Source organism: Fusarium musae, chromosome 8, assembly GCF_019915245.1.
Source record: "Fusarium musae strain F31 chromosome 8, whole genome shotgun sequence".
In the NCBI taxonomy this organism is placed as follows: domain Eukaryota; kingdom Fungi; phylum Ascomycota; class Sordariomycetes; order Hypocreales; family Nectriaceae; genus Fusarium; species Fusarium musae.
Window position 1 is genome coordinate 1,707,865 of NC_058394.1, and position 23,042 is coordinate 1,730,906.

The window sequence follows — 23,042 nt, forward strand, 5'->3', positions numbered from 1 at the left end:
GATGTCCAAAAATGCCCCTTTGTCACTCAATTGGTTGGTTCGTGTGAAGCTGACGATGGAAGAAGTCATGGTCAAGAGGAGCAGTGTACAATCTGGGCATAGTGGTGAGGTCAGTTCTTTGGTGTTCTGATCACTAACGGGAGTTTCAGCACGTCAACATCATAATCATGATTCATTCAACTAATTATATACGATGAAATGCTCAGTCTAGGCTTATTTGGGAGCTGGGTATGCGCACTTCTTAACCTCAGGCTTGGTCTCAGCAGCTGCGAGAGCAACCTCAGTCAAACCAGAAGCGACCTGCTTCATCCACATATGGTACTGCTTCTCGCTGGGATAGAAAGGACAAGCCGCCGAGCCACTCTCCTCGCCAAACTCAATAGTGTAGCTCTGCAGCTTGCTCTTACCGCAAGCCTTGCCGTAGAATCGGCCGAGGGCGTAGTCAGTGCTGGCTCCGGAAGTAGGATACAGACCAACAGCCTCCTGCACGACGTACTTTGTGGTACCGGCGCTCTCCATGGACTTCTTCATGCTGTTGCCGACCTTCTTCTGGACGTTGATGTCCTTGGAGGTGATATACTCCTTGTACTTAGTCTTGGGGGTCTCAGCGTCGCCGAGAACACCACGACGTCCGTCAAACTTCTTGTTCGCGAAACTCTCCTTGGGGTCCTTGGTCTGCGCATCATCATCACCCCATGCGTAAAGAATATCACCGCCGAAAGAGTGCAGATCGACAAACCAGCTCAGGCTCTTGTACTTGTCCATGACCCAGACGACGTTCTTGGTCTCGGGCTCTGACTCGGGGCCAGTACCGTGGAAGACCTCACTGGTAGGATCCTCAGAGGCAACGGAGCTCAGATCAATACCAGAGTTGAACGCCTTCTTGTAGTTGAACAAGAAGTCGTAGTTGCGGTTGATGTCGATACCAACCGCATCAGGGTTGCCCTTTGAGCTCTTGGGGTTACGGTTCTTGCGCCAGCATGAGTTGGTGGATTGGTCGTACTTGACACCATCGGGGTTGATGATGGGGAGGACGACGATACCGCCATCAACAGCCTTGCGGACTTGGGCAGCAGTGAAAGTAGTCTTGCCATATTTAAGACCCTTACCCGCCTTACGAGCGTGCAGAAGGTCAGAGAGCCAGTAGACTACGTGATCGGGACCACCACGCTCACGCGCATGGGCACCGCTAATGATGAAGAACTTGGGATTCTTTCCAATCTTTGCACCAAGGGTCTTTACACCCTCATAGGTCTTGTAGGGAGGACGAATGAGCTCAACCTCCTTGAAGTTCTTAGCAAGACCCTCAAGAGCGGAAGAAACCTCAGCGGGAGTGAGAATGGACTTGAGGTTGCGGTCTGAAGTAGAAAGGCCCTTGGGGACGATAGTGCCCTTCTTGAAGCGATCACCCGTTCCGATGGGGAAATCGGGTTCCGGACGGGTGGCTTGTCTAGCGGCGAGAACTGCAGCGCGCTCTGAGTGGGGGACTGAGTCGGAGGGGATAAGACAGGCAGAAGCCGAAAGAGCGTAGGCTAGGAGTTGAAGCTTCATGATTGGGACCCGATGTAAAGAAATACCAGTAAAGGGATGAGGAGTGAGGAAGTCACAATAAGGGGAGAAGAGGGTTATATTTAAGCTTAAGCTTAAGACAATTGATCAACGAGACGAGACATTGGATCTCCTGTACGACGTTGGAATTCTTGGCCCTGTGAATCAACTGGATTCCAGTGGCTCTCCTTCCTATCTCAGCCAACTTCCCGTAAACAAAGTCCCCTGGGGGCACGGGCAGACTGTTTGTGGTAGGTGAAGCGATAGATAACATGCAGCAAGGGGCCATGATTGGATGAGTACAGGGAACGTTTGTAGACGATCTTTTGGTGATTGCAATCTGACCTGGGGAACATAGACAAGGGACATTCATGCTGTGTCGGTAGTTGGTGCTTATTGGGGGAATTAGAAGCTTGGTCGTGGAATGGAGAGATGGAGGTTCAGGGTAGGGGATGTAAGACGGCTTGTCTGGCGGTATAGGCTTATCTGTAGAACATGGGGAAAGCAGTTACTAAGACTAAAGTTATCTTTAATCTATCAAGCATTAAAGCTTCGAATTACCATTTCGATTTGTCAATTGACAGATAAGAATGGGTGAACTTGTTAACACATTTGTTTAACTTCAGTGCTCATGTCGATTGTTTCCCCAGATCGAAAGAGACCAATGGGGACAAGCTCGATTATGCTGACTAGACTACAACCAGCGTTTCAATCAATAAACACCATAAACCTTATGAGAACATCTTGCAAATTGACTTTCACCTCAATTCCGCTTTCTCGTAAATCCTCATTGAACTGAAATCTTCAATGCCTTTCCCTTCCTCGGCCTCATCACCCAATCACACGTCCCCTTAGCTGACGTATACCGGAGCGCTCCCCCGGCATAGTCACGTGACTCATCCCAAACCGAGCTTAGCTTAGCTTTCTCCATCGGAACAGACCAGTCAACCCGGGCAGCAACGAGAAATTTATCATCACCTTCAACCTCATCATCCAAACTCCACCACCGCCCACCGACGTCAATTGACCCTTTCCTCCTCGACAACCGGGAAAAGAGAAAACACAGCAAAAATGTTCCGATCAGCAGTCCTCCGATCTGTCCGCGTCGCCGCCCGTCCCGCCATGCGCTCATTCGCCGTGGCGCCCCGCGTCGCTACCGCCGCTGTCCCCAAGATCCAGAGCTTCCAGGCCGTGCGGTTCTACAGCGCTGGCGGTGCGCTCAACAAGGAGGAGGTCGAGGGTCGAATTATGAGCTTGTTGAAGGGTTTCGACAAGGTGAGAAATCATCTCCGAGATGGCAATGGATTCACCGAGGGAATCCGCCTCCAAATTGCCGATCTGATAAACCAGTAGCTAACGATAGTCTCAGGTTAACGATGTCTCCAACGTACGTCTCGATAATCAGCACATTCGAATGTTTCTCTAACCATCCGCAGATCGGTACCAGCGCTCACTTCGCCAACGACCTCGGTCTTGACTCTCTCGACACCGTTGAGGTTGTCATGGCCATTGAGGAGGAATTCAGCATTGAGATCCCCGACAAGGACGCCGACTCCATCCACTCCGGTATATCTAGCCTTCCCCCCTCTTGAGCTCCAAAATACCGTACTAACAACTTCCCAGTCCAACAGGCTGTCGAGTACATCCTGAACCAGCCCGACGCCAACTAAACGTATATCTCCCAAACCACCACCCCTCTTTCTTCCTCCTCATTGTACAATTACCACTCTCATGACCACCGGAATCCTTCCTCGGCAAGGATTTAAAAGACGCCGATAAAAAGCCAGCGGGGGACAGTGAAGGTGGTGGTGGTGGAAGAAAAGATATTAAAACGCAATATAACGCATCGAGTTATTTTTTAATCTCGGCGCACCATGAGACGGTTCATTGTTTTCCAGACGGTCGTGGAGGAGAGAGCCACAGGAGGAGAGATGAGGAGACGTTTGAATGGAAGACTTGACGAGTGTTCGGCTTGAAGTGTATGCTTGACGTCCTTCACTCCTCGAAGGAATGCCACGATTGGCAGATCCCTGGTTTTCATACTGTGAAGCAGTGAATAGGGCGAATGGGATGCATTGAGTTCACTGAGTTGACGAAGGGTAGATGGTGGAATCTCTACTCTGTGGCTTTGTATAGTGTATAGAAACGCCCAATTTCTCTACGTACATCCTGTGACTGCTCCCTGTAGAGCTCACATAGCCGCTATTCCCGATATCCCCATCTCCACCTGGGAGCATGACTAGTACGCAGGCCTCAGTATCACGTAGACAGCCAAAGATCTGCCGAGAATCAACATTACATCACCGCAGATGGCTGGGTACTAAGTAAATCCAGTGCCAACAGGCCCGGTGAACACGCAATGTCCATTATGCATCCTCCCATACATGCAGCTATTTTCATACATGATTTGCCTCGATATATCTAACGAGGTCTTAACCCCTATTTGCAGTTGTTTTTGTAGATCCGAACCTCCCCAAAACACCATGCCCAATATGAAGATACCAAGCAGCGAGACCCAATTGTGCATCGAGCATACAAGTCAGTCGGTTTTGCTTGTTACCCTCGTCAAGCCTAAAAACTGAGTGGGCAGAAAAGAGATTCCATCTGCCTTCCAAAGCTGTTCATGATATGATAGCGATTATCAAGCAATATATGAAAACAGAAAATGTCAAAACTCCTGGCCGTGTATCCTATATCCTTTTTGATCTTGGCCATAATAAATTGCCATGCATCCTCATATTTTTCTTTCCTCCGTTCCCCTCAAGCGTAAGCTTGTTGGCGAAATGCAGTATGTCGTAGCGACTGTGGTGTTGTCCGCTCAAGATCATGGCTCATCAACTCGTCACCTCCTTTTTTTTGTCTAAGCTACCAACTCCGACGCTTGGTTGATAAAACTGAAACCAGTTGTTCAAAGACGCTATCCTCCGCCTTCAGCCTGGTCGTTTATCGGCCGCTGACAGGAACTCCCTTGGTTCCATTGGTGGAAGGCTTGCCGGCGACTGCACCCGCATAGCTGCTCCAGACATTGGCCAAGCCAGCTGATGTCCTCTTAGGTGACTTGATAGAAGGCTCACCGTCTTCCTCCATGCCCTCCATGTGGAACATCTCGTCGTCTTCGTTGATCGGGGTAGTGAATCGGCCATTCATAGATGAGCTGATGCTACCGCTCGACACATGACGTTCCATGCCACCTCGCTCGCGTTCCTTGCCAATAGGACTAATCGGGCTAATGGCACTAGCGGTAGCACCAGCTCGAGCGGCCGCGGGGTGGAGAAGAGGACTAGAATTGCCTGCAGTATCATCAAGGCGGCTTCGCTGAAGTTGCTGAGAAAGCATGGACATGCCGTCACTGCCTGATCGCAAAGAAGACGGACGGACGAATCCGTTCGTGCCTCCCATCTCCTGTGAAAGAACAGAGTTCCGGAGTGGGCTTCCGACGTGACCAAAAGCAGAGGCACCTCGAAGAGATCGAGATGTTTCCTCCTCTTCCTTCTGTCGCTGGAACATAGGACCCCATCGGCTAGGGCTGGTTCCGATGGGACTGCCGTACTTGCTCAAGCCCTCGACATCGCTGTCAGCTCGCATAGAGCCACGGCGAGCCTTTTCGACTGGAGTCAAGAGGTCTTGGAGGTTTTCGGGTACATAGTTCTCGGGGAGATTGTCGTCATCGTCACCAAAAGCAAAACCAGGCTCCCAGTCTCTGTCAACAGACGTCTTAGGCATGCTGGAACTGAGCATCCGGGGCTTGGTAAAGCGGGACGAGTGCATAGCTCGTCTGCCAAAATACTCTTCCCCGTTGGCTTGATGAGAGTTAGGAGGACTTCTATCCAGAGGGGCCAAGAGGTGTTCCGACGAACCAAATGCTGAAGTGTGTAAAAGCTTGAGTGTCTCCGATGTACGCGAGTCCTTAGCATTGCTGAGTGAAGGCGTTGGCGATTCGATGCCAAATTGGTTGGGAACAGACGATGGCCATGGACCAGCGGGGAAGCGAGCAGCGTTGGAGATGCCATTGGAATCGAAAGATGCGGGCAGAGGAGCGTCTAGGACAGAGAGACCCTTGTTGTTGATAGGAGAAAGTCCCATGCCGAAGCGCAAGGACTCTTCGTCTCGGGGAGAACCGTAGTTGGATCCAGTATAGGACATATCGATGGTTGGGAGACCATTCTCAAGACTGGGCTGTCGACCGAGAGTATGTTGATCTTGTTCATCGTAAGGATACGCCGAAGTGTATGCTGGAACGTCAGCGCGGTAGAGGGAGGTAGTAAGGGCGCTGGTGGAGGATTGATTGTTGCTTGCGGAGGTGGGGTTAGATCGACCCGCGAGGGCGGAAGTATTGCCTATCGTGACGCCATTCTTTCCGTAGTTGATGCGTCGACCGTCGGGGAGGATATGGATATTTGCGCATTTCGGACCAAACTTGCAGTTTCCCTGTAATTGAAAAACGATCGTCAGTGCTACTGTGGATTGGAGACGTTGCGACGTGGTGAGGGGCGGATGCGGCTGGTAGCGGGCGATGGATCATGATATGGCGCACTCACCTTTGCAAAGTATTTGCAGACGTTCTCAGCAGCGTTGCTCAGATCATGACTGAAAGGACAGGCATTACCAGCCTGACAAGCACCTTGACGAAAGAACTTGCAAGGAACGTGGGACGTATCTATAATTCAGTCGTGTCAGTAGGGACGACATTTGGTATTCAAGGTTTGGCGGGGGTCGTGTGCAACATGCAACAACCACGCAGCAAAGCAAAGCAACAGTGGATGAACAGAACGTACTCGGGGGACTTCGGGGTCCATCGAAGCGGGGAGTATTTGCCATAGCGCTCGCCTGAGAGTGTGAACCACCGTTGGCAACGCTGAGGCTACCGCTCCTGGCGTGGCGGTATTCAGGCATGATGCTTTTGTGTTGGAGGGCTGATGGGTTGAAGCAATTCGCGATGGAGGGCGAAATCGGGGGGCGGGCCGAAGTCCAAGGTTCGAAAGAAGGGAAGGTGGAGGAAGGATAAAAAGAAAGTGGAGGGAGTTTAGAAGAATCCGAGTTGGACACCGGGAAGTCCAAGAGGAGAGTGCTATAATGGTAGCGAGTTGAATGAAGTCCAGCGGCGGAGAGGGCGGCAAGCGATGGGCCGTAGTGGGTGAAAGCGGGCGAGAGTGGCCGAAGTGGGCGTTACTTTAGGCGTCGCAGTGTAAAGTTAGGCGTAGCAAGGTAACTAAGGTAAACTTCGTGGGTAAAAGAACCTGGAAGACCTGACGCGATTGATGCAATGCGAGTGATGGGGAAATGGTGGGGGCGTTACAATGTTCCTGTCCTGTCTCTTCTGTTCTGTCTGTCTGTGCCTCTGCGAGTCTGGGAATGGCCTGGGCTGGGCTGTTCTTTGCGAGCAACGAGCGACGGATATGGAGGGGTGAACAGACAAAAGTGACTTTGATATCCCGCAGTGATAATATGCTTAAGCTTGTACCTCACGGATGGGGTATGTATGTCGCCGTGCCCGGACTCTGATGGTGCAACCGGCAGCGACGGCGGATTTGTTTCCACTACCGGTGAGAAAATTGCGAGTAAGTCGTAATTAGAGTGGCGCAAGATAATAAAAAAGAAGTGATAACGAATTGAGCAAGTTCAGGTTTTCTTTCTGAGCTGAGGAGAAATAAATGGCGGCGAAAGAGAGGCACCTGACAGACGAGGATCTGATCCTGGTTTAGATGCGTTATGCCCTGTAAACCAGAAATGCTACCCCGTACTTCCTAATCTGTAGTACCACTCACTCGAGTCGAGTACTGTACTCGGCAGGCAATGCAGTGCAGTGCAGTGCAGTGCAGATGTTCGCATCGAATAGCGATCTGCTTGTATGAGGCCACTTTTGTTTATTGGGTCAGCCAAGGAAATACCTCCCACTCTGCAGTTCTATATCCGGAAATGTTCCAGATGGCTTATATGAGAAAATAGTGATCCAGCTGCGGATATCCCGGGATACTTGTTTTGGTGTAAGACGGTAAGAGCTATAACTTTGCTAGGTATGCTATGTCGCTCGAGTCTTGTGAGGTCGTGATTTCTCAGGTGACCGCTCACGTAGAAGGATCAAAGAATGTAAAGAGCCGGAGAGAAGTAAATGGAAGAGCCATCATACAATACAGCAGAACACGTCTTAGGTGGGAAAGGGCTGCCTCTTAATATACCAGCCTCCTCTGCTTACATAGCCTACACCACTAGACAGACAGCCATCCATATCCTACAGACCTACACTTTGAGGTCCTAGACTTAGGCAGAAGATTCAACCCGAAAACCGCCAACGTGACTGACTATCGGACCCGAAACAAACCTCATCGTGTGTGTCTGTGTCTGTGTCTGTTGGCCCACCCGCCCGTCTAGACACCTCTCTACTCTGGGTGCAGACACGGCTGAGGGTGGGATAACAATGGGTTGTGGAATTCTTCAACTCTGGACAATCTGAAACATCCCATCACAGCACCCACTTCACAAGTTCATTGTATTCTCACCCGTAAACTGGCGCGGAACGTTGCGAACCGGGAGTCAGCCTAGCCGCAATGCGCAGTGCTTTAAGCCTAAACCCATCAACCTGGAAAAAAGTATCTTTATGAGCTGCGTATGCTCGAAGCTAGAAGAATAGACTTTTAGGTTATTTGACGTCCCCTTGATGACTTGGCCTCTCATTTGCTACATGTCCCTCCCAAAAGGGCCATCTGGATGACAAGCGAAGGGAGGAATCAGGCCATCAAAGGGTCACACACGCAGATGGATGTGCTGAATAACTTGTTCTGATGCATATCTACATCTCTTTGGGTTGCACTTGAGACCGGAGGAGACATCATTTTAGTATCATAGATCTCATCTCACCGGTCTGGATCTTGTCGTTCTTGGAGCTATCGAAACATCCCAGCCTCCTCATCCAGTCATATCCAGCATAAGAATATGAAGTGAAACAAGCTTCCAATGAAACTTAACGGAAAGCCCGCGAGTGAACCTGGAATGCTAGCCACGATATCATAGCCCCAGTCCGTCGAATTTGAAGCTTCACCCTAGATTCCTGTGTCGGTGCCATCGCCACCAGTAGGTGTGAATCAACACCACCCTCTTCAACACATGCCGATTCCCCATGTCAAATAAACATCCATGACAGAGAAAAACCATCCGATTTGGGGGATATCGACAAAGCTGAAATGCTCGTATCTCTTTGCTCGTCAAGGGTCGCCACCCGCCGATTTATTGCCCACCATGACAGGACCCCTACAACTTCCAAGAGCCGGATATCCAGGGTTCCGCACCTGACGGACGATCTTGCATTGCCTCTTTCTGAATAGAAGGGGGTAAAAATTTCGCGATAATGACGAGAGAGGATCCCTGTAAACCGATTCGTAATGTTGTGCGTGGTCTGCTTGATATCTTCGCATCATGTAGTTGACTTAGAGTACCGTGGTGTCTGACCGTACAGTAAAGTACAGATGTTGGCTGGCTTGTACAGAAATGGATATCCCTGTCTGTCTGTCTGACATACATACATATGTACAATTTCCCCAAGCCACCAACCGTTCATAGTCATCTTTACAATCAAGGCAATCAAGGACTAACCCCAACTCGGCCGACCAGACCCTCGACTCTCGTGTCCATGTGCGCCCAGGATGCACCCACAGAGAGTCGTACCGGGGTCTCCTCCTCATCGACAATCCCTTGGCGGCAGTACCTCAGCCCAGAACAAGTCGAGGCGGTCTCGATTAGGATTGCAACGCGTTTACGCTTGCGCAGCTTGCCGTCTACTCTGCCAGGGAATGTTGCTGTAACGCCTCTGTTGTGTTGTCTCTGCACTTGAATCCCATCTTGGACGATGCATTTGGAGAAACGATTTGCTGTGTGACATCAACCTCGCTCAGCAGTAGATTCGTATCACAGGAACATGTTATTATATCTCCGTATTAAGACGCCTACCTTCGATTTGTGGAATCATTGCATTCATGTCCTTCTCCTCTGGGCCATCGGTGCTACCCCAATGCATTGTTTGTAAGTCATTGACGACATTCTCCATGCACAACCCCTGTTGCGTGGGATGTGATAACTTCATCCCTGGGGTAAGACAAAATGCAACAAGATATCAAGTTGGATATTGTCGAGTTACACAATCACATCTGCATGTACGTATTTCCTGCAGTGTCCACCCCAGCCCAGCCCAACCCACGACATATCGGGAAGACGTGATCTTGGGGGCGCCGTTCTAGTGGAACTCAATCAACTATTTCCAGCGGCTTTGACCCCCTGACAAACGCCCAGGCCAGTGCACTTACAGCGGATGTCTTGTAAGGAGGGGTAAATGACGGTCCGAGCGTCGACTCGGTGGGTCTCTGATCCAGAAATAGCCATGCAGTTTGGTTTGTAGACACATCAACTTCAAAACTCCATTTATATCAATTATCAGACATTCACGATGAGGCCTGACGTTGTTTACGATACAACGCGCATAACCGAGATGCTCTATTCTATGCCTGTCTCATTGCCATTCAGGCTATTTTGAAGGAAGGATACGCTTATCGTCATCGCCCGGGCAAAGCCGGATCTAGCGAGGCTTGGAGTGTCGTTGTTTATCATCACCACTTTTCCCACATGACCTCTCATTACCGACTCACCGCGTGTGCTATCTCCGGTCTATCCACACCTCCCTGGTACAGCCGCACCTTTTTTCTTTCTTTCTGTCTTCTCATCCTCCGGCTCGTTTCGTTCCATCCCGAGCCTTGTCCATCTCCACTATGTTCAAATATCCCGCGATGCCGCTGTCTCCGCGCATCCTCTCCGGAAACTATGGCACTTCCCTGCTGTAGGCCTGGGTATCTGTCACTAGTCTGCACATGCATCGTACGGGTAGCTTCCGCAGGTCAGGATGGCTGGCTCTGTCTGCCCAACGTACATACTCTTCAGTGGCAGCCTCATTCACCCAGACCAATTGACTGCCTCGTCGCATCACACATCCTTGCCTCTTCAGCTCTGATTGTCCAGTGCTGAATCTAGATGATTCGTCTCTGGATGTTTATGTTTTGCAGGCGTTCGCAGGTGATTGTGCATGGGAACAGCCTTGTATTGGATTCTTTGAGTTTCGGCCTTGCAGGTCTCTCAACCAGTAAGCTTGAGCTTCGTCTGTCTTGGGATCAGTTTCTAGACCTCTATAATCAAGGAACCTGTACCCGATGATTGATCAGAAAAGGAGAGCAACCTTCTCCAACTTTTGAGACTACTTTCTACTGCGCCACGGCCGGGCGAGATGTCCTTGGTCAAGCCATCAGATCAGCCTGGTTGTCTCAGGCGGGTGATCATCAACACCACCACCACCACAATCAAGACCCTCCCCAAAGTTGTGGACAAATACCTGAGACCCTGAGTGAGGGTGCTGAAATACCTGGACAAAAGCCTCCCAGGTTCATCCTAATTATCCGAAACTTGTCCCAGTATTTCTGTCACTTATGATCGAGGTCTCAAGTTTTCTTACATCCTGCAGCATCCCATCACAACGCCTTTCTTGATTCGTTCCTCTCACATTCCCCCTACACCCATCTTTTATCCTATTGATACTTTTGGTTTCGCGAAACACCCCGTATGTTCGTCTCTCGTGGTTATCAACTGCCGAGAAGTACTGACGTTTTAGACCGGGGTTATGATATGGAAATTTGCCTCGTCTTTGATCCTCAGACTCATAGCCTCTGTGTCGTTGGTCAGTCCATCGTATACGACAGCCTTGGACAAATGTATTGGCTGTTGCATCTGATAGAATATTGGCTGTCTGGTGGCTTGGCTGGCGTCCCCAAATTTGGCACCTTCAGCCTTTCACATCGCATAAGTGGTGTCCCTGTCGAATGTTCTAATGTACGCTGCTTGTTCCCGCCCCTCTCTCCGCAAAGCTGGGTTCACCTTGTCTGTCTGGCTTTGTCTCCCTGAGTCACCGCCAAACACCAACACCACGAGACGTCAACTTCTCACGGCCTTTCATTGATAATCCGGAATAAGCGCTCGGCAAGTGTTGCGCTAAGCAGAACGACACCCATTCAAGGTACACCACCCGTCCCCGTGCACTCGCTTTCTCGATCGTCCAACCACTCCCACTCAGACCAGGAGATACCTGGTCACCACACCCTCAGGTTCGATGAGATCGACTCTTCCTTGACATGGGCAGCATAGTGCCTAGTATCTTGAGAAGCCTCATGATCCCTGCCCCACATCATCCGACTCAACCCCGGCGGCGTCATCAGTCTTGCTCCCCCACCATGATCACGACTTTTTGGTGTTTATCGCCCCCTTGGACGCGTTGCGTCTGTATCGCCAAGCCTGGATTGTTTTAAATCCTGCTGTACTTGGCAACAGGAGTACGGAGTACACAGTCCGGTCAAAAGTCTCCGGCCTGTGACATTTCCCCGCCTGCGTCAAGGGCCCTGCCTGTATTCCCTGCTGCAGAGACCCTGAGGACGATCGCAACGGCCACTACGTCTAGTTCCTGCAAGAAATCATCATTTGCAACACAACTTCCTGTTCATGTTGATGGGTACAGTAGGGCCCGAAGGAACCGGATCGCTACAACCATGCTCCCATCTATTATCTAGTGTTGCTTGTGAACACCATACTGGTCTTCAAAGCATGATATGACACCATTCTTACGGAATCACGACAAAGAATTCTTCTGTCATCAACTCGGGTGTCCTAGAGCGTCTGACGGGCTCTTCCAAGGTCTACGATAGCACCAGTCATGCGCTCTATGACTAGCACAGCGCCCAGAGCCTCGTTTGCTGACACTCTCATGACAAAACCCAATGGCAGGCCTTGCTCCTCTTCGGATGACCTTCTTGCCTGGCGCATGTCTTAAGCCCGGCCTCGTATCAGCACCGACGAATGGGACGGGCCGGTGAGGTGAGGTCAAAGACCTTCCGGCCGGACGCGTGACGAGCCGTGCTCTCTCCACTGCGGAGGAGACGTTGTGGCGAAGGCTGGGGAATGTTGGTGTTGCAGTGAGGAACTTGTGGCTGGTGATGTTGATCAGTTTGGAGAAGGGTGGTAGGCGTGTCTGCCATCCAGTGATATTGTCGAACCGTCAAAACACGGAGGTGAGCAAGGTGACAGGTTGTGGCGTTTCATTCTGGCGTATTCGTTCAAGACCGAAGGCGGTCTGTTCTCCTTTTTTGGTCTATCACGGCCGTGAACTTGTCTACTCCGGCAATGTGAGACAAACAGATGAAAAGGGCAATGAAGGCAGGTCTCGAGTAACACTCGGCTAGAAAGAGTGATTTTTGGGTAATGTTCTTGTCGAGTCAGGCATCGAAGGATGTGCCAAGATATTCGGAGGACTTTTGAGACGGTCAAACCCACATCTGATCACGAGAAGGTGTCGAGGAGAAAGATATTGTACATCAGGACATGATCTCGGTTAGTCTTGAGCTCGGAAAAGACGGATGTCAGTGGGATATCCGTGAGTGTCATCAACGATTTGGATATGGAGAGAAGGCGGGCGAGACAACCGAGGATATCTCGCCGTGGCACTCGACGCGCAGGTAGATGGGCGAGCAGATCTGTGGGATGCAAAGCTGGCAAGTTTTTCCCTGTCCTTGATCATCCATGAAACTGCTTTCTGGGGGTGTTGTACACGGCCCGCCCGGGCTTTGTGTGCACTACAGTATTTATTATCCGCGTATCCAGCCAGCTTAGGGAGGCCGGCCTACCTTATCTTCCTCGTAGTCATGCTGCCAGTCAGTCGTATGATGTTCCATCGACCGAACCATCGTAAATAACAGCAAAAAGCAAAATATTCTCCGGTACAGGGAATCGAACCCTGGGCTCCGCGGAACTGATCTCTCAGGTTATGAGAGCGCGAAATGTTAGCCACTACACCATACCGGATGTTGTGATAGTGGCCGCTCAGATTGAGACTCATGATTCCGTGACTGGGGTCGTAGCAGCGAGAAAGCAGCAAGGCATAATTGTCGTTCCCAGGGGACAAAAGAACAGTTGGATAAAAGAAGAGGAACATGGAATCCGAGTAATGAGTAATGTGTTCAGTCACTGGCCTACCACTATAGTCAGAAGGGAGTTACTCCTAAGAGTTCCAGCTATTGTAGCTCAAGACACAGGTTGTGAGCGCAATCATGCACGCAATAATAATCGGGTCAATTGTGAGGTCCAGCACTTCTCCACGGCAAAAGGAGACCGTTCGACAAAGGATAATTGCCAAAGGTTGGTATTCGAACCCAAACATCTCTCAATATCAGAATACTTCCTGTTGAACAGGTGAAGATGAAACCAATCAGATCAGATCAACGACAACAATCTTCTCTTTCCTAAAAGGGAATTCTTCGAAATGACTCATTCTGGCTCATCCTTTATCGTACAAAGGACCTCGCATTTGCCCCACTTCCCGCACGTTCGTCTGGGGTCTTTACAGTGCTGTTGTACTCGTTATGCACTGTCCTTCTATCGCAACTTGCCAACTTGTCTGTGATTCATTGTTACTCATTCCATGGAAAGGAAGATAATGGAATAGTAAGTTCAATGTACATAGTCTGATTTTCGTACCTACGCCAGCATCGCTCGGACGTTACGGAGGTTTGCGACGTCGAATAACATGTATAAATTGCTTGAGGTGGCTTGACATAGCGAAGCAATTGATTCAAGTGTTGAGACAAAATGATCAAGATGAGTGCGATCGCGACCTCAGCTACTAAAGAGCATCATCGTCTGATGACATACACCACGTCACAGGAATTACGAATCGATGATTGAACAAAAAAAAACATTATAATTCGAAATGCGCCTCGCTAACAAGTAACATATCTAGAAGTCTTTCCAAAGCCCCGAAACCAAACAATGATGCTGAAATCTTGTGTTATATTTCCTTTCCTGCTCCTCTCATTCTGTTTCCGGTATTGCTTCTCACTTCTTTCCCATCATTTCTCTCAAGGCATCCACTTCGGCTTCTCTCCTAGCAAGTTGAAGCCTCATGTCGTCTCTCTCATTTGTCATAGCAGCCAGTGCCTCCTCGAGCTCCGAGATGCGATCGAGTCGCTTTTGGCGGTACTTGCGAGCTGCGAGGGTGTTGCGTTGGCGTTTGAGAGTGACAGCTGACTCTTCATCTTCCGGTGACGATTTGCGCTTCCGAGAAGAGCCTGATGAAGAGGAAGGAGATGGGTGGAGGGAGAAAGTGGATGTTCCCGGGATAGATGAAGAGGGAGATTTGTTGGTGGTAGTAGCAGGAGGGTGGGGAGTGCTTGATGTTGAAGGTTGCTCGAGTGGTGAAGAGTTGACAGTGATGAGAGGCTGCTCCTGCACGAGGAAGCCATCTCCCACATCGAGTTGAGTATTGGTATCCAGAGTGTTCATGTCAGGAATCATAATCTGATCAAACAATCCCTCTCCCATGTTCTGACCAAAATTCCACGACGCGTCATCTCCCTGGTAGACACCTTGGGAGCTAAAGTCGAAGTCAAGAAGGGGAAGATCCAAGAAAGGAGAAACGTCGCACAAGAGACCAAAATCAGAATCTGGCGCCGGGGCACTGATGAGACTACCATGACATGACGAGTTGTCGGGCGCACTTTGTTCCTGATGCTGCTGCGACCGCCATTGATTCAAGTTCGAGGGGGCTTGGCCTCCCCTGTGAGTGCAGAGAGGCCGATTAGGCTAAAGAGGGAAAAAGGAGGAGCGGACGGTGGGAGAGTCCGTTGGTGTTGATGAAGAAAGAAAAGTAGAGTGAGGACGAGGGATGGTGTTTTATATTGCTCGAGGTCGGCGTACAGTGCGCTGGATTCTGGGGACACTTGCGCTAAAGCATTCCTTGCAGCGGGCGCTTATGGCCATGGGCCCGTGGACCCGAACGTTGTGAGATGGGTTATCGGGATCGCCGTTTTTGCTCTTCAGTGATAGGACAATTGTGATATATCGAGTTTCAATTGCATGAAGATTGGGCTGTGTAATTGGATCTGACTCATTGATGCTTGTTGGTTGCAATTGAGCAGTTGAAGTGGGCCATAACTATCTCCAATTATCAGGGGATCGTAAGCAATTGAGAAAGGCTCTCTGTTTGTTGAGGATAATTATTTGCAATGACAACCCGATTTCCTTTCTATACATATTACACTCATGATGAGCAGAAATTCCAATGGACCTCAATTGGGTAAAATTGATCAGTGCTGGAGCGGGAATATAAGAGCGAGGTTTCCAATGTTCTCTCAGGAGTACAGCTCGCTTTCACTGAAGCCATATTGTGAAGCTGTCGGGATTTCTCACGGGCCCGAAAGCCCGACATAAAGACACACCAAAGAGGGTGGGAAGGCAGACACTTCCAACCAAGTCAACGAAGATCTCACTCGTGATAGGGTTGGCTACTTCAATGGTTTCTTCATATAGCAGTGAAGCTCGGTCCGGGTGAGAAAATGGCAAAGGCTAAAATGTTTTGACAGCCAAATCAAAATAATACCGCTTTGGGGGATACCCAGGGAAAATGCGTACACAGCACCTTTAGGGTATCGTATGATGAGGAATCTTATGCAAGTGAATTTTCATAGAAAACGCAATAGTCAAGAAGCTAATAGCTCCTATGACAAAGTAAGTGCTTTTCACCGATCTTAAGGATACAGGTCTCGGGTAAGCAGCTTCACCACAGGTCAAGATTAAGAGCATCCAATATCTGGTGCAGCATCTCTTGCTAATAACCTAGTACACGAAGATGGGAATAAGACAGAAGACCGGTTGGAGCAAAAATAGTAGTTGAGGCAATTATAGAAATTCTCCTACTGGTCTGCTGCCCTATCTCCGAGTCTCAACACTGTCTGCGCCCTCCACTTGTAGGGCTGTCCATCAAAAGGCTCGCCCTTACTATCCGACAGTGATCAGTTTGGGTTACAACAGACCGCTTAAACGGCACGGAGAACCATTCAATATGACATGTTTTTCGCTTCCTTCGCGTCAATCTGACGCCCTTAGACGACCTTCCTATTTAAAGATGTAGACTTGGTGATTCACACAGGAACATGAGGTATTTAAAGGGTCACGTATACGATTGAACGAAGTGCGACACATCGATACTATCCTTTCAGTACTGTTCAAGAAACCGTCACTTACAATGTCTGACTTACACTTTCGAATCGCCACTGAGGATGATGCCCCTCGTCTTCAAGAGCTCATCGAAGCAGCGTTCCGCTTCACAGACGCTCACATCGACTGGGTCGGATCTCCCGAATTAGCTGAAACATTCAACATTGATATATCCGTCATTGTCAACCGAATCGCTTCAAATGATAGTAAATTCCTGGTCGCCAGCGAGACCACCAAGGGCCCTATAATCGGGTGCGTCAACGTTATGAGAAAGGCCCCCGATTACGGCCGTTTATGTCTCTTGGCTGTCGATCCAACACTGCAGCGGGGAGGTCTGGGCAGAAAGCTTGTTGCATATGGAGAAGAGTATCTCATGAAGGATTTTGGTGTTGGCAAGATTGGGTTGAATGCGCTGCATACGAGGAAGAGCCTGATTAAGTGGTATGAGAAGTTGGGGTATGTTAGGACGGGGGAGATGACCACGATTCCGCTTGAGAGGTTTGAATCGGACACGCCTATTGTGTTGGCCGAGTTGGATAAGACTGTTGCTTGAGTTGATACTTTCATAACATGTGACAACATTGGAGGATGGTAGTGTTTATGAATGAGAGATTGACAAGTGTGAGTTGCTGTGAGATTGGCGGATCAAGAAGCTAACATAGAGCGCAGTGAGCCACCATCTAATCTAGATGGTTACTTAGAGACATTACCTTCTTGAATATTTTTATCCCATTGATGTGCAGATAACCCGCGTCAACGTGGGAACGAACATCAGTGCAAATCGTTTGGAGGAGGAGCGAGACGGAAAGAAATGCGATATCTCAACGTTTCATCCCCGTTCTTCTTTTCGTGTCTCCATACAAACATCCTCGCGCTAAATTGACGACAATATGACAGTGAATAAACGGATATAGATCAGCATTCTGATTCAAGGCCAGTGATAATCATCGTGGCAGCACAAGGAGCCGGCCCGGGCCCATTTTCTAGAACCCGAAGATTTCCTCTATTCCGACATTTCCCTTCTCTCTCTCTTGCGCCTCTCATCACCACGTCTTAGAGCGATCTGAGCGTACTCAGCCTGCCATACCATGATAACCAACAGTCTTGGCAATACAGATTTTAACGTGACAAACATCTCTGCGTCGTCGACATAACGTACTGAGCCACGTCACGACGACCTTCCCAAAAACGCCGCCAAGGCGTCTGTGTTCCCAAGTTACGCAGTCGGTGTATTCTCATAACCAAACGAAAACCTCCGAGATCACCACGTTGAACAAGGCTCAAACACGATAGGGCTCAAACTGATGAATCGCCAAGACAAACTCTGCTATTAAAGATAGAATGGAAACGCGTGGCTAGCGAGGCTGTGATATCGTCTTGGCAGCTGATTCCACGCTTCTGATACCTTTGACCAATGTGAATGCACGGGTGTAAACCTTTGTAGACGAATCATAACGATCAATGTGCTTCTCAGAGAGGAAAGACCTCACGCGACAGTAGAATCAAGCATAAATTGCGGGAGCTGGGGTAGTGGAGGGGCATTGCGTGGCCTGGGGGGAACAGCCACTGATCATCGTGCGTGTGTTGATCTTTTTGCTTTCTCGAGTTTCTGTGTTAACTGCCGACCCTGGTTGTATGTCACGTATGACGCAGGGCCAAAAGTTAGTTTAAGCTTATATCGCACACCGGAGAAATATAAGCATAATCAGTCCAAAGGCCTCTACTACAGGCCGTCTATGGTAGTAATTTATCTGTAAGCTGCTGTGAGGTTAATACAAGCTCGCCGAGAGTATTGGCAAAGCAAGTTCCCCAGACTTGGAGACAAGCAAGAAATTTGGCAGTGGAGAATGGCAGCCCAACGCTTTAATCATGACGCTCCGCCAAGATCGTAGAAGCGGAGACGAAAGTTATCGTGAAGCCAGTAACGAGCAAGCTTCTGAGTCGTGCAGACGATCAATTGGTGGGCAGATTTAATTGCTTGACCCATCACCCAGGCATTACGACTGCCGTGGCTTGGTGAAAGCAGGCAAGGATCAATCGACATTAAGGTGAGGCTTTCGGCTGGCCAAGGGGATCGTCGGGAAGTGACATGCAATGAGAGCTGCCAAGAAAGTAAGAGTGTATTGTGAAACTGGAGTTGACCGATGAGAATGTATAAATGCCTGCTTTGTCCTTCAATTCGTTCTCTCATCATCAACAGCTTCATTCACAACCTCAATCACCACTTCACACTCTAAACCCGACAACACAAACAGAGCTTCTTCTCACACAATCACTCAAAATGTACACTTCAACCATCGCTCTCGCTATTGCTCCCCTTCTCTACCTCGCCCGCGCAGACGTCAGCCTCGACCGGGACGACATCCCACGAGAATGCGACACCATCTGTGATCCAATTGTTCAGCTCACCAAGAAATGCGACACTGACCTCCGTGGCGATCGTGACCGTGAGGAAGATCGTCTTGAGGCTCAGTGTGTCTGCACAAACGACTCTTTCAACGTTAGCCGTGTCGCTGCTCTCTGCGCCGGCTGCATTCACCAGAATGCTCAAAACAACCGGGATGATGACGACGACGACGACGATATCCGTGATGACACTGAGGGTAAGTTCTTGACAAGAATTACATGAGCTATGTTAATTGTGTAGAAATTGATGATATCATGTACACCTGTGGTTTCTCATCTACCACCTATGTCGCATCCGCCGCCTCAGCTGCTGTCTCTGGCGTCTCAGTCGATGCGACTCGACCTACAGATGCGTCTCAGTTAACCACCACCATTGTTGGCGGCACACGAACGCAGAACTCCAACGAGCCTTCTGCTACCGGTACCAGCGGTGGTAATGGAGGTAGTGGAAGCAACGACGACAACAACAACAATGATGCTTCTGCTACCAACGATGCTTCTAACCCCGACGAGACCAACGCTGCTGCTGCCATGGCACCTTACGGAGTCGTCGGCGCTGTTGTTGGCGCTGCTATGCTCCTGGCTTAGATGTGATGGGACATGGCCCTATAAGAGGGCTACTGAAATAATGAAGGATTGTCGCTTCTTTTGTGATACGCCTTATTTTTCTTATTTAGAGGGATACGCTTAATGAGATATGTCGCTATATATCATATGACACCGTCTACCGATGTGAATCTATATGCCAGATAAAGGAAACTCACTCGGGACTCTTATCTCACCTCATCAGCGAACTGTATCTCTCGTCTAATTGGAGGTGTCTCATCGCCAGCATGGACTGGCAGCTCTGAGCGCATTCTTTGAGCGCCTGTGATGATAATTGGACCAGTAGCCGGACGGGCATCTTTCTTATCTTGTCCGAAGAAATACCTCCCGATGAAGGGGATATTTCGTCGTCGTCCACCTGCTGGAGCATCGCTCAGACTTTCGCTGACAACGCGACTCAATGTCCTGGGTGCGTGGAAGCCCAATTTTCCGACTGGGATACTCAGGCCATGAACGACCTATATTCTGTTAGCATAAATGATAATTGATGGATAAGCGGCCACCTACGATACTACAAACTGCGAGGAACCACACAATGATGCGTGTCTGGTCTCCAAGATTCTTGACATCACTCCTCGGCTTACCATTATCACTAAGATGCTCCTCAATGAACTCCAGGCTGATGAACAGATAGAACACTGCTGAAACACCAATTGGTCCAAAAAAGCCAACAAAAACAGCCTGCTTGACCTCCTCAATCTGATGAATCCACTTGTGCATCCCGAACACCCACGGGAGTCGCCTCAGGATAAGAACACAAATTCCCAGGATGACAAGGTGCCAAAGAGGAATAACAGAGTTGTCGCGGAAGTCCTTCCATGGGATGTAGGCTCCATACCAGAGAAATATCGTGACATTGAGGAGCATGTCAATGGTAGGTTGGAGAGAGTCGTCTTTTGTCTCGAGGCGGAACCAGTCATCCCATGTGAATGTGTTACCAGCGATGAAGCAGGCTAGGACATCGTCTGTACCGACCATGCCGCATGTTCCTAAAACGAAGAGTGCTAGGGCGATGGCAAAGACGAGGAAGCTTTCGCGGTCAACGTAATTGTGCTTCTCAGCAAAGTGAAGCAGCTCTTTGCCAACCCATCCCACCACAGCGCCGTAGATTACACTGAGAATAATGGTATAACCCCAGGTCATACCAAACCACAGCCCCATAGCGTCAGCCGCTCCTCCAGATGTAGCTCCAGCGCCTGTGAACTTGATGAGATAGAGTGCCAGGAAGAGGAACGGATAGCCCAGTCCATCATTGGCACCAGACTCAGCAGTGATGAGGTACTGAAGATCCTGCGGGATATTATGGTCTGCAAACTTGCCCTTCACAATAACAGCACTCAAAACCGGATCAGTGGGTGTAACACAAGCCCCAATAGCAAGGGCATGTAGGAACGGCGGCTGTCCCGCGAGCGCCCATACAAGCAGACTCGTAGCAAGCCACATACAAGTCATACCAGGCCCAAGCAACAAACTAAGCGACTTCCATTCTCTCACAAGATATTTACTCGGCAACTGCACGCCCGCAAGGACAAGCTGCACGCCGAGAACAAGACGGCTAAAGTTGAGGGTTATAGCATTGAGGTCAAAATTGCACGACTCAGGAAACTCAGCGCACTCAGCGTAGTCCTTTGGACGGATAAAGTCTGCGCCATGAGGACCAAATGCAACGCCTGCCAAGAGAGAGATAACTGTAACAGGAAATGCGCTTTAGCAATGCCAAGAGATATTTATGCAAGGGTGTTGGTGACGTACGGGCTTCGGAGAGATAGTAGTTTTCTTTGAGGAGGTAGGATACGAGGCCGAAGATTGATATGAAGCCGCCGAGAAAGGCGACGACTATGTTGAAGTTTGTGGTTTGGAGAGGGATTGACCATAGATTTCCAGACATTTTGGGCGTCTCGAGAAGTGAGGGTGAAAAATCTTGGTAGGGAATCTGAGGCAGACGGGAGGGACGATGTCATGGGTGGATTAGTGCGTAATACCAAGGCTACGCCAATTAGATCTCAAGAGACTTCTACCCATGGATATGAGATGAAGATCGGAATAAATTGCATCGGATTAATTCATCGTAGCCATTGAAACCCTGGTGATTTTGCACATGCCAATAGCTGAATCATGAATTGGGAATTTCTGTGTCATGTCTCAGCCAACATTGCTGCGTTCATTATCTTCACTTACGGACTGACCGCCAGATCAACACCATGAAACAGTTTCGCCGCTGCACTGCACATTGTGCCTTTGGCATCAACGCCATGTCCAAGTGCCTACATCAATTGCACTCAGCTTCTAGGGCGGACGGACACCGGAACCCGAATCCATTCAAGATCGTGTAACTCAATCTCAGCCAAGCCCTTTGGATCCATGTATAAGTAACCATGACTGATATGGCGACCTTCAATATGAGGTTCTTTATCTCATACATGCTTCTTTTCTCTTCTTAAGGCGACTTAACCAATATGCATGTAATTAACAACATATCTGAGCTTTCTTCGCAAATTAAAGGCTCAATTCCAGCTACCACGTTGGCAGCATGTCTCATTATCGTGATATTATATAAGCCTTGTTAGCTACAACCGTCGCCGATTTTACCAAGACTTGGTACCTCACCTCGCCATTCACTAACGCGCTTGAATCAGCTAATTACCTATAGCCAGGACCTCCCCATTGCTGGCTGTTCGGCCATATCAAGGTCTTCAACCAAGTCGCAGCATTGATGCCACCAAACACTCACCCGCAGCTCTTCTACACAGAAATGGTCCGCTCATACAACCTTGAAGCGATATTTTATCTCGATCTCTGGTCTATAGGCCCTGGCATGGTCATGATTACTGATCCTAAGCTCATGGACAACTCATCACTTCCGAAACCTCTTCCTATACACCCCTTTACTGCAATATTCCTGAAGCCAATGTTTGGCGAGGGAACAATGGCAGCAGCCAACGGCACGCTATGGAGGAAGATGACCACAGCTGTTAGTCCGGCTTTCTCGATGGGTCATGTCCTAGGATGACGAATAGCATGATCGACGAATGTCTGCTATTCCAAAAGAAGTTGGACGAGTTAGCTGTGGCAGGAGAAGTCTTCTCCATGGAGGAGCTCGTCGCGAAACCAGTATTCGACATAACCTCGACAGTCACGGTTGGAGAGCCTCAGCATTCTCAAACAGAAAGAGGTCAAATCTTGAAGGATTTGAGAGACCTTGTGAATCTTGCTCAGGGAGAGACAGACCCCTTCATCGCGTATAACCCAATGATACAGATCCCGCGACGATGGAAAAGACACCGAACCGTTAGCAGGCTCAACAGCTCTCTGAGACAAAAGGTTAACGAATGCGTTGAGCGGATTGTTCGGGAAGGTATTGTTTTCTCAAGGCAGAACCCGAGAAGCCTCATGGTGTGAGCATGCGGAAGCTG

The 23,042-nt window shown here is 49.4% G+C and overlaps 8 protein-coding genes and 1 non-coding gene across 9 annotated transcripts; 4 read left to right on the forward strand and 5 right to left on the reverse strand.

The window, feature by feature from the left end:
• Nucleotides 1-213: 213 nt before the first annotated feature.
• On the reverse strand, nucleotides 214-1,551 carry J7337_010788 (uncharacterized protein; the record flags this gene model as incomplete). Its single annotated transcript, XM_044828360.1, has 1 exon — nucleotides 214-1,551. One exon carries the CDS (start codon nucleotides 1,549-1,551, stop codon nucleotides 214-216), a length of 1,338 nt encoding a protein of 445 aa, XP_044676914.1.
• Nucleotides 1,552-2,619: 1,068 nt separating this feature from the next.
• Nucleotides 2,620-3,218, forward strand: NUO12 (Acyl carrier protein, mitochondrial; the record flags this gene model as incomplete). Its single annotated transcript, XM_044828361.1, has 4 exons — nucleotides 2,620-2,823; nucleotides 2,918-2,935; nucleotides 2,985-3,114; nucleotides 3,172-3,218. 4 exons carry the CDS (start codon nucleotides 2,620-2,622, stop codon nucleotides 3,216-3,218), a joined length of 399 nt encoding a protein of 132 aa, XP_044676915.1.
• Nucleotides 3,219-4,491: 1,273 nt separating this feature from the next.
• J7337_010790 (uncharacterized protein) lies at nucleotides 4,492-6,441 on the reverse strand (the record flags this gene model as incomplete). The annotated part of the gene is made up of 3 exons (XM_044828362.1): nucleotides 4,492-5,976; nucleotides 6,087-6,205; nucleotides 6,324-6,441. 3 exons carry the CDS (start codon nucleotides 6,439-6,441, stop codon nucleotides 4,492-4,494), a joined length of 1,722 nt encoding a protein of 573 aa, XP_044676916.1.
• Nucleotides 6,442-13,338: 6,897 nt separating this feature from the next.
• On the reverse strand, nucleotides 13,339-13,428 carry J7337_010791. The gene has a single exon. It is a non-coding gene; the product is annotated as a tRNA-Glu (tRNA).
• A 1,029-nt stretch (nucleotides 13,429-14,457) lies between these two features.
• J7337_010792 (uncharacterized protein) lies at nucleotides 14,458-15,148 on the reverse strand (the record flags this gene model as incomplete). The annotated part of the gene is made up of 2 exons (XM_044828363.1): nucleotides 14,458-15,088; nucleotides 15,120-15,148. 2 exons carry the CDS (start codon nucleotides 15,146-15,148, stop codon nucleotides 14,458-14,460), a joined length of 660 nt encoding a protein of 219 aa, XP_044676917.1.
• Nucleotides 15,149-16,645: 1,497 nt separating this feature from the next.
• Nucleotides 16,646-17,170, forward strand: J7337_010793 (uncharacterized protein; the record flags this gene model as incomplete). The annotated part of the gene is made up of 1 exon (XM_044828364.1): nucleotides 16,646-17,170. The coding sequence occupies one exon, from the start codon at nucleotides 16,646-16,648 to the stop codon at nucleotides 17,168-17,170; it is 525 nt and encodes a 174-aa protein (XP_044676918.1).
• Nucleotides 17,171-18,898: 1,728 nt separating this feature from the next.
• On the forward strand, nucleotides 18,899-19,611 carry J7337_010794 (uncharacterized protein; the record flags this gene model as incomplete). Its single annotated transcript, XM_044828365.1, has 2 exons — nucleotides 18,899-19,220; nucleotides 19,265-19,611. The coding sequence occupies 2 exons, from the start codon at nucleotides 18,899-18,901 to the stop codon at nucleotides 19,609-19,611; spliced, it is 669 nt and encodes a 222-aa protein (XP_044676919.1).
• Nucleotides 19,612-19,796: 185 nt separating this feature from the next.
• On the reverse strand, nucleotides 19,797-21,517 carry J7337_010795 (uncharacterized protein; the record flags this gene model as incomplete). Its single annotated transcript, XM_044828366.1, has 4 exons — nucleotides 19,797-20,087; nucleotides 20,137-21,184; nucleotides 21,245-21,317; nucleotides 21,382-21,517. 4 exons carry the CDS (start codon nucleotides 21,515-21,517, stop codon nucleotides 19,797-19,799), a joined length of 1,548 nt encoding a protein of 515 aa, XP_044676920.1.
• A 568-nt stretch (nucleotides 21,518-22,085) lies between these two features.
• J7337_010796 (uncharacterized protein) lies at nucleotides 22,086-22,639 on the forward strand (the record flags this gene model as incomplete). The annotated part of the gene is made up of 2 exons (XM_044828367.1): nucleotides 22,086-22,091; nucleotides 22,280-22,639. The coding sequence occupies 2 exons, from the start codon at nucleotides 22,086-22,088 to the stop codon at nucleotides 22,637-22,639; spliced, it is 366 nt and encodes a 121-aa protein (XP_044676921.1).
• Between the last annotated feature and the right edge of the window lie 403 nt (nucleotides 22,640-23,042).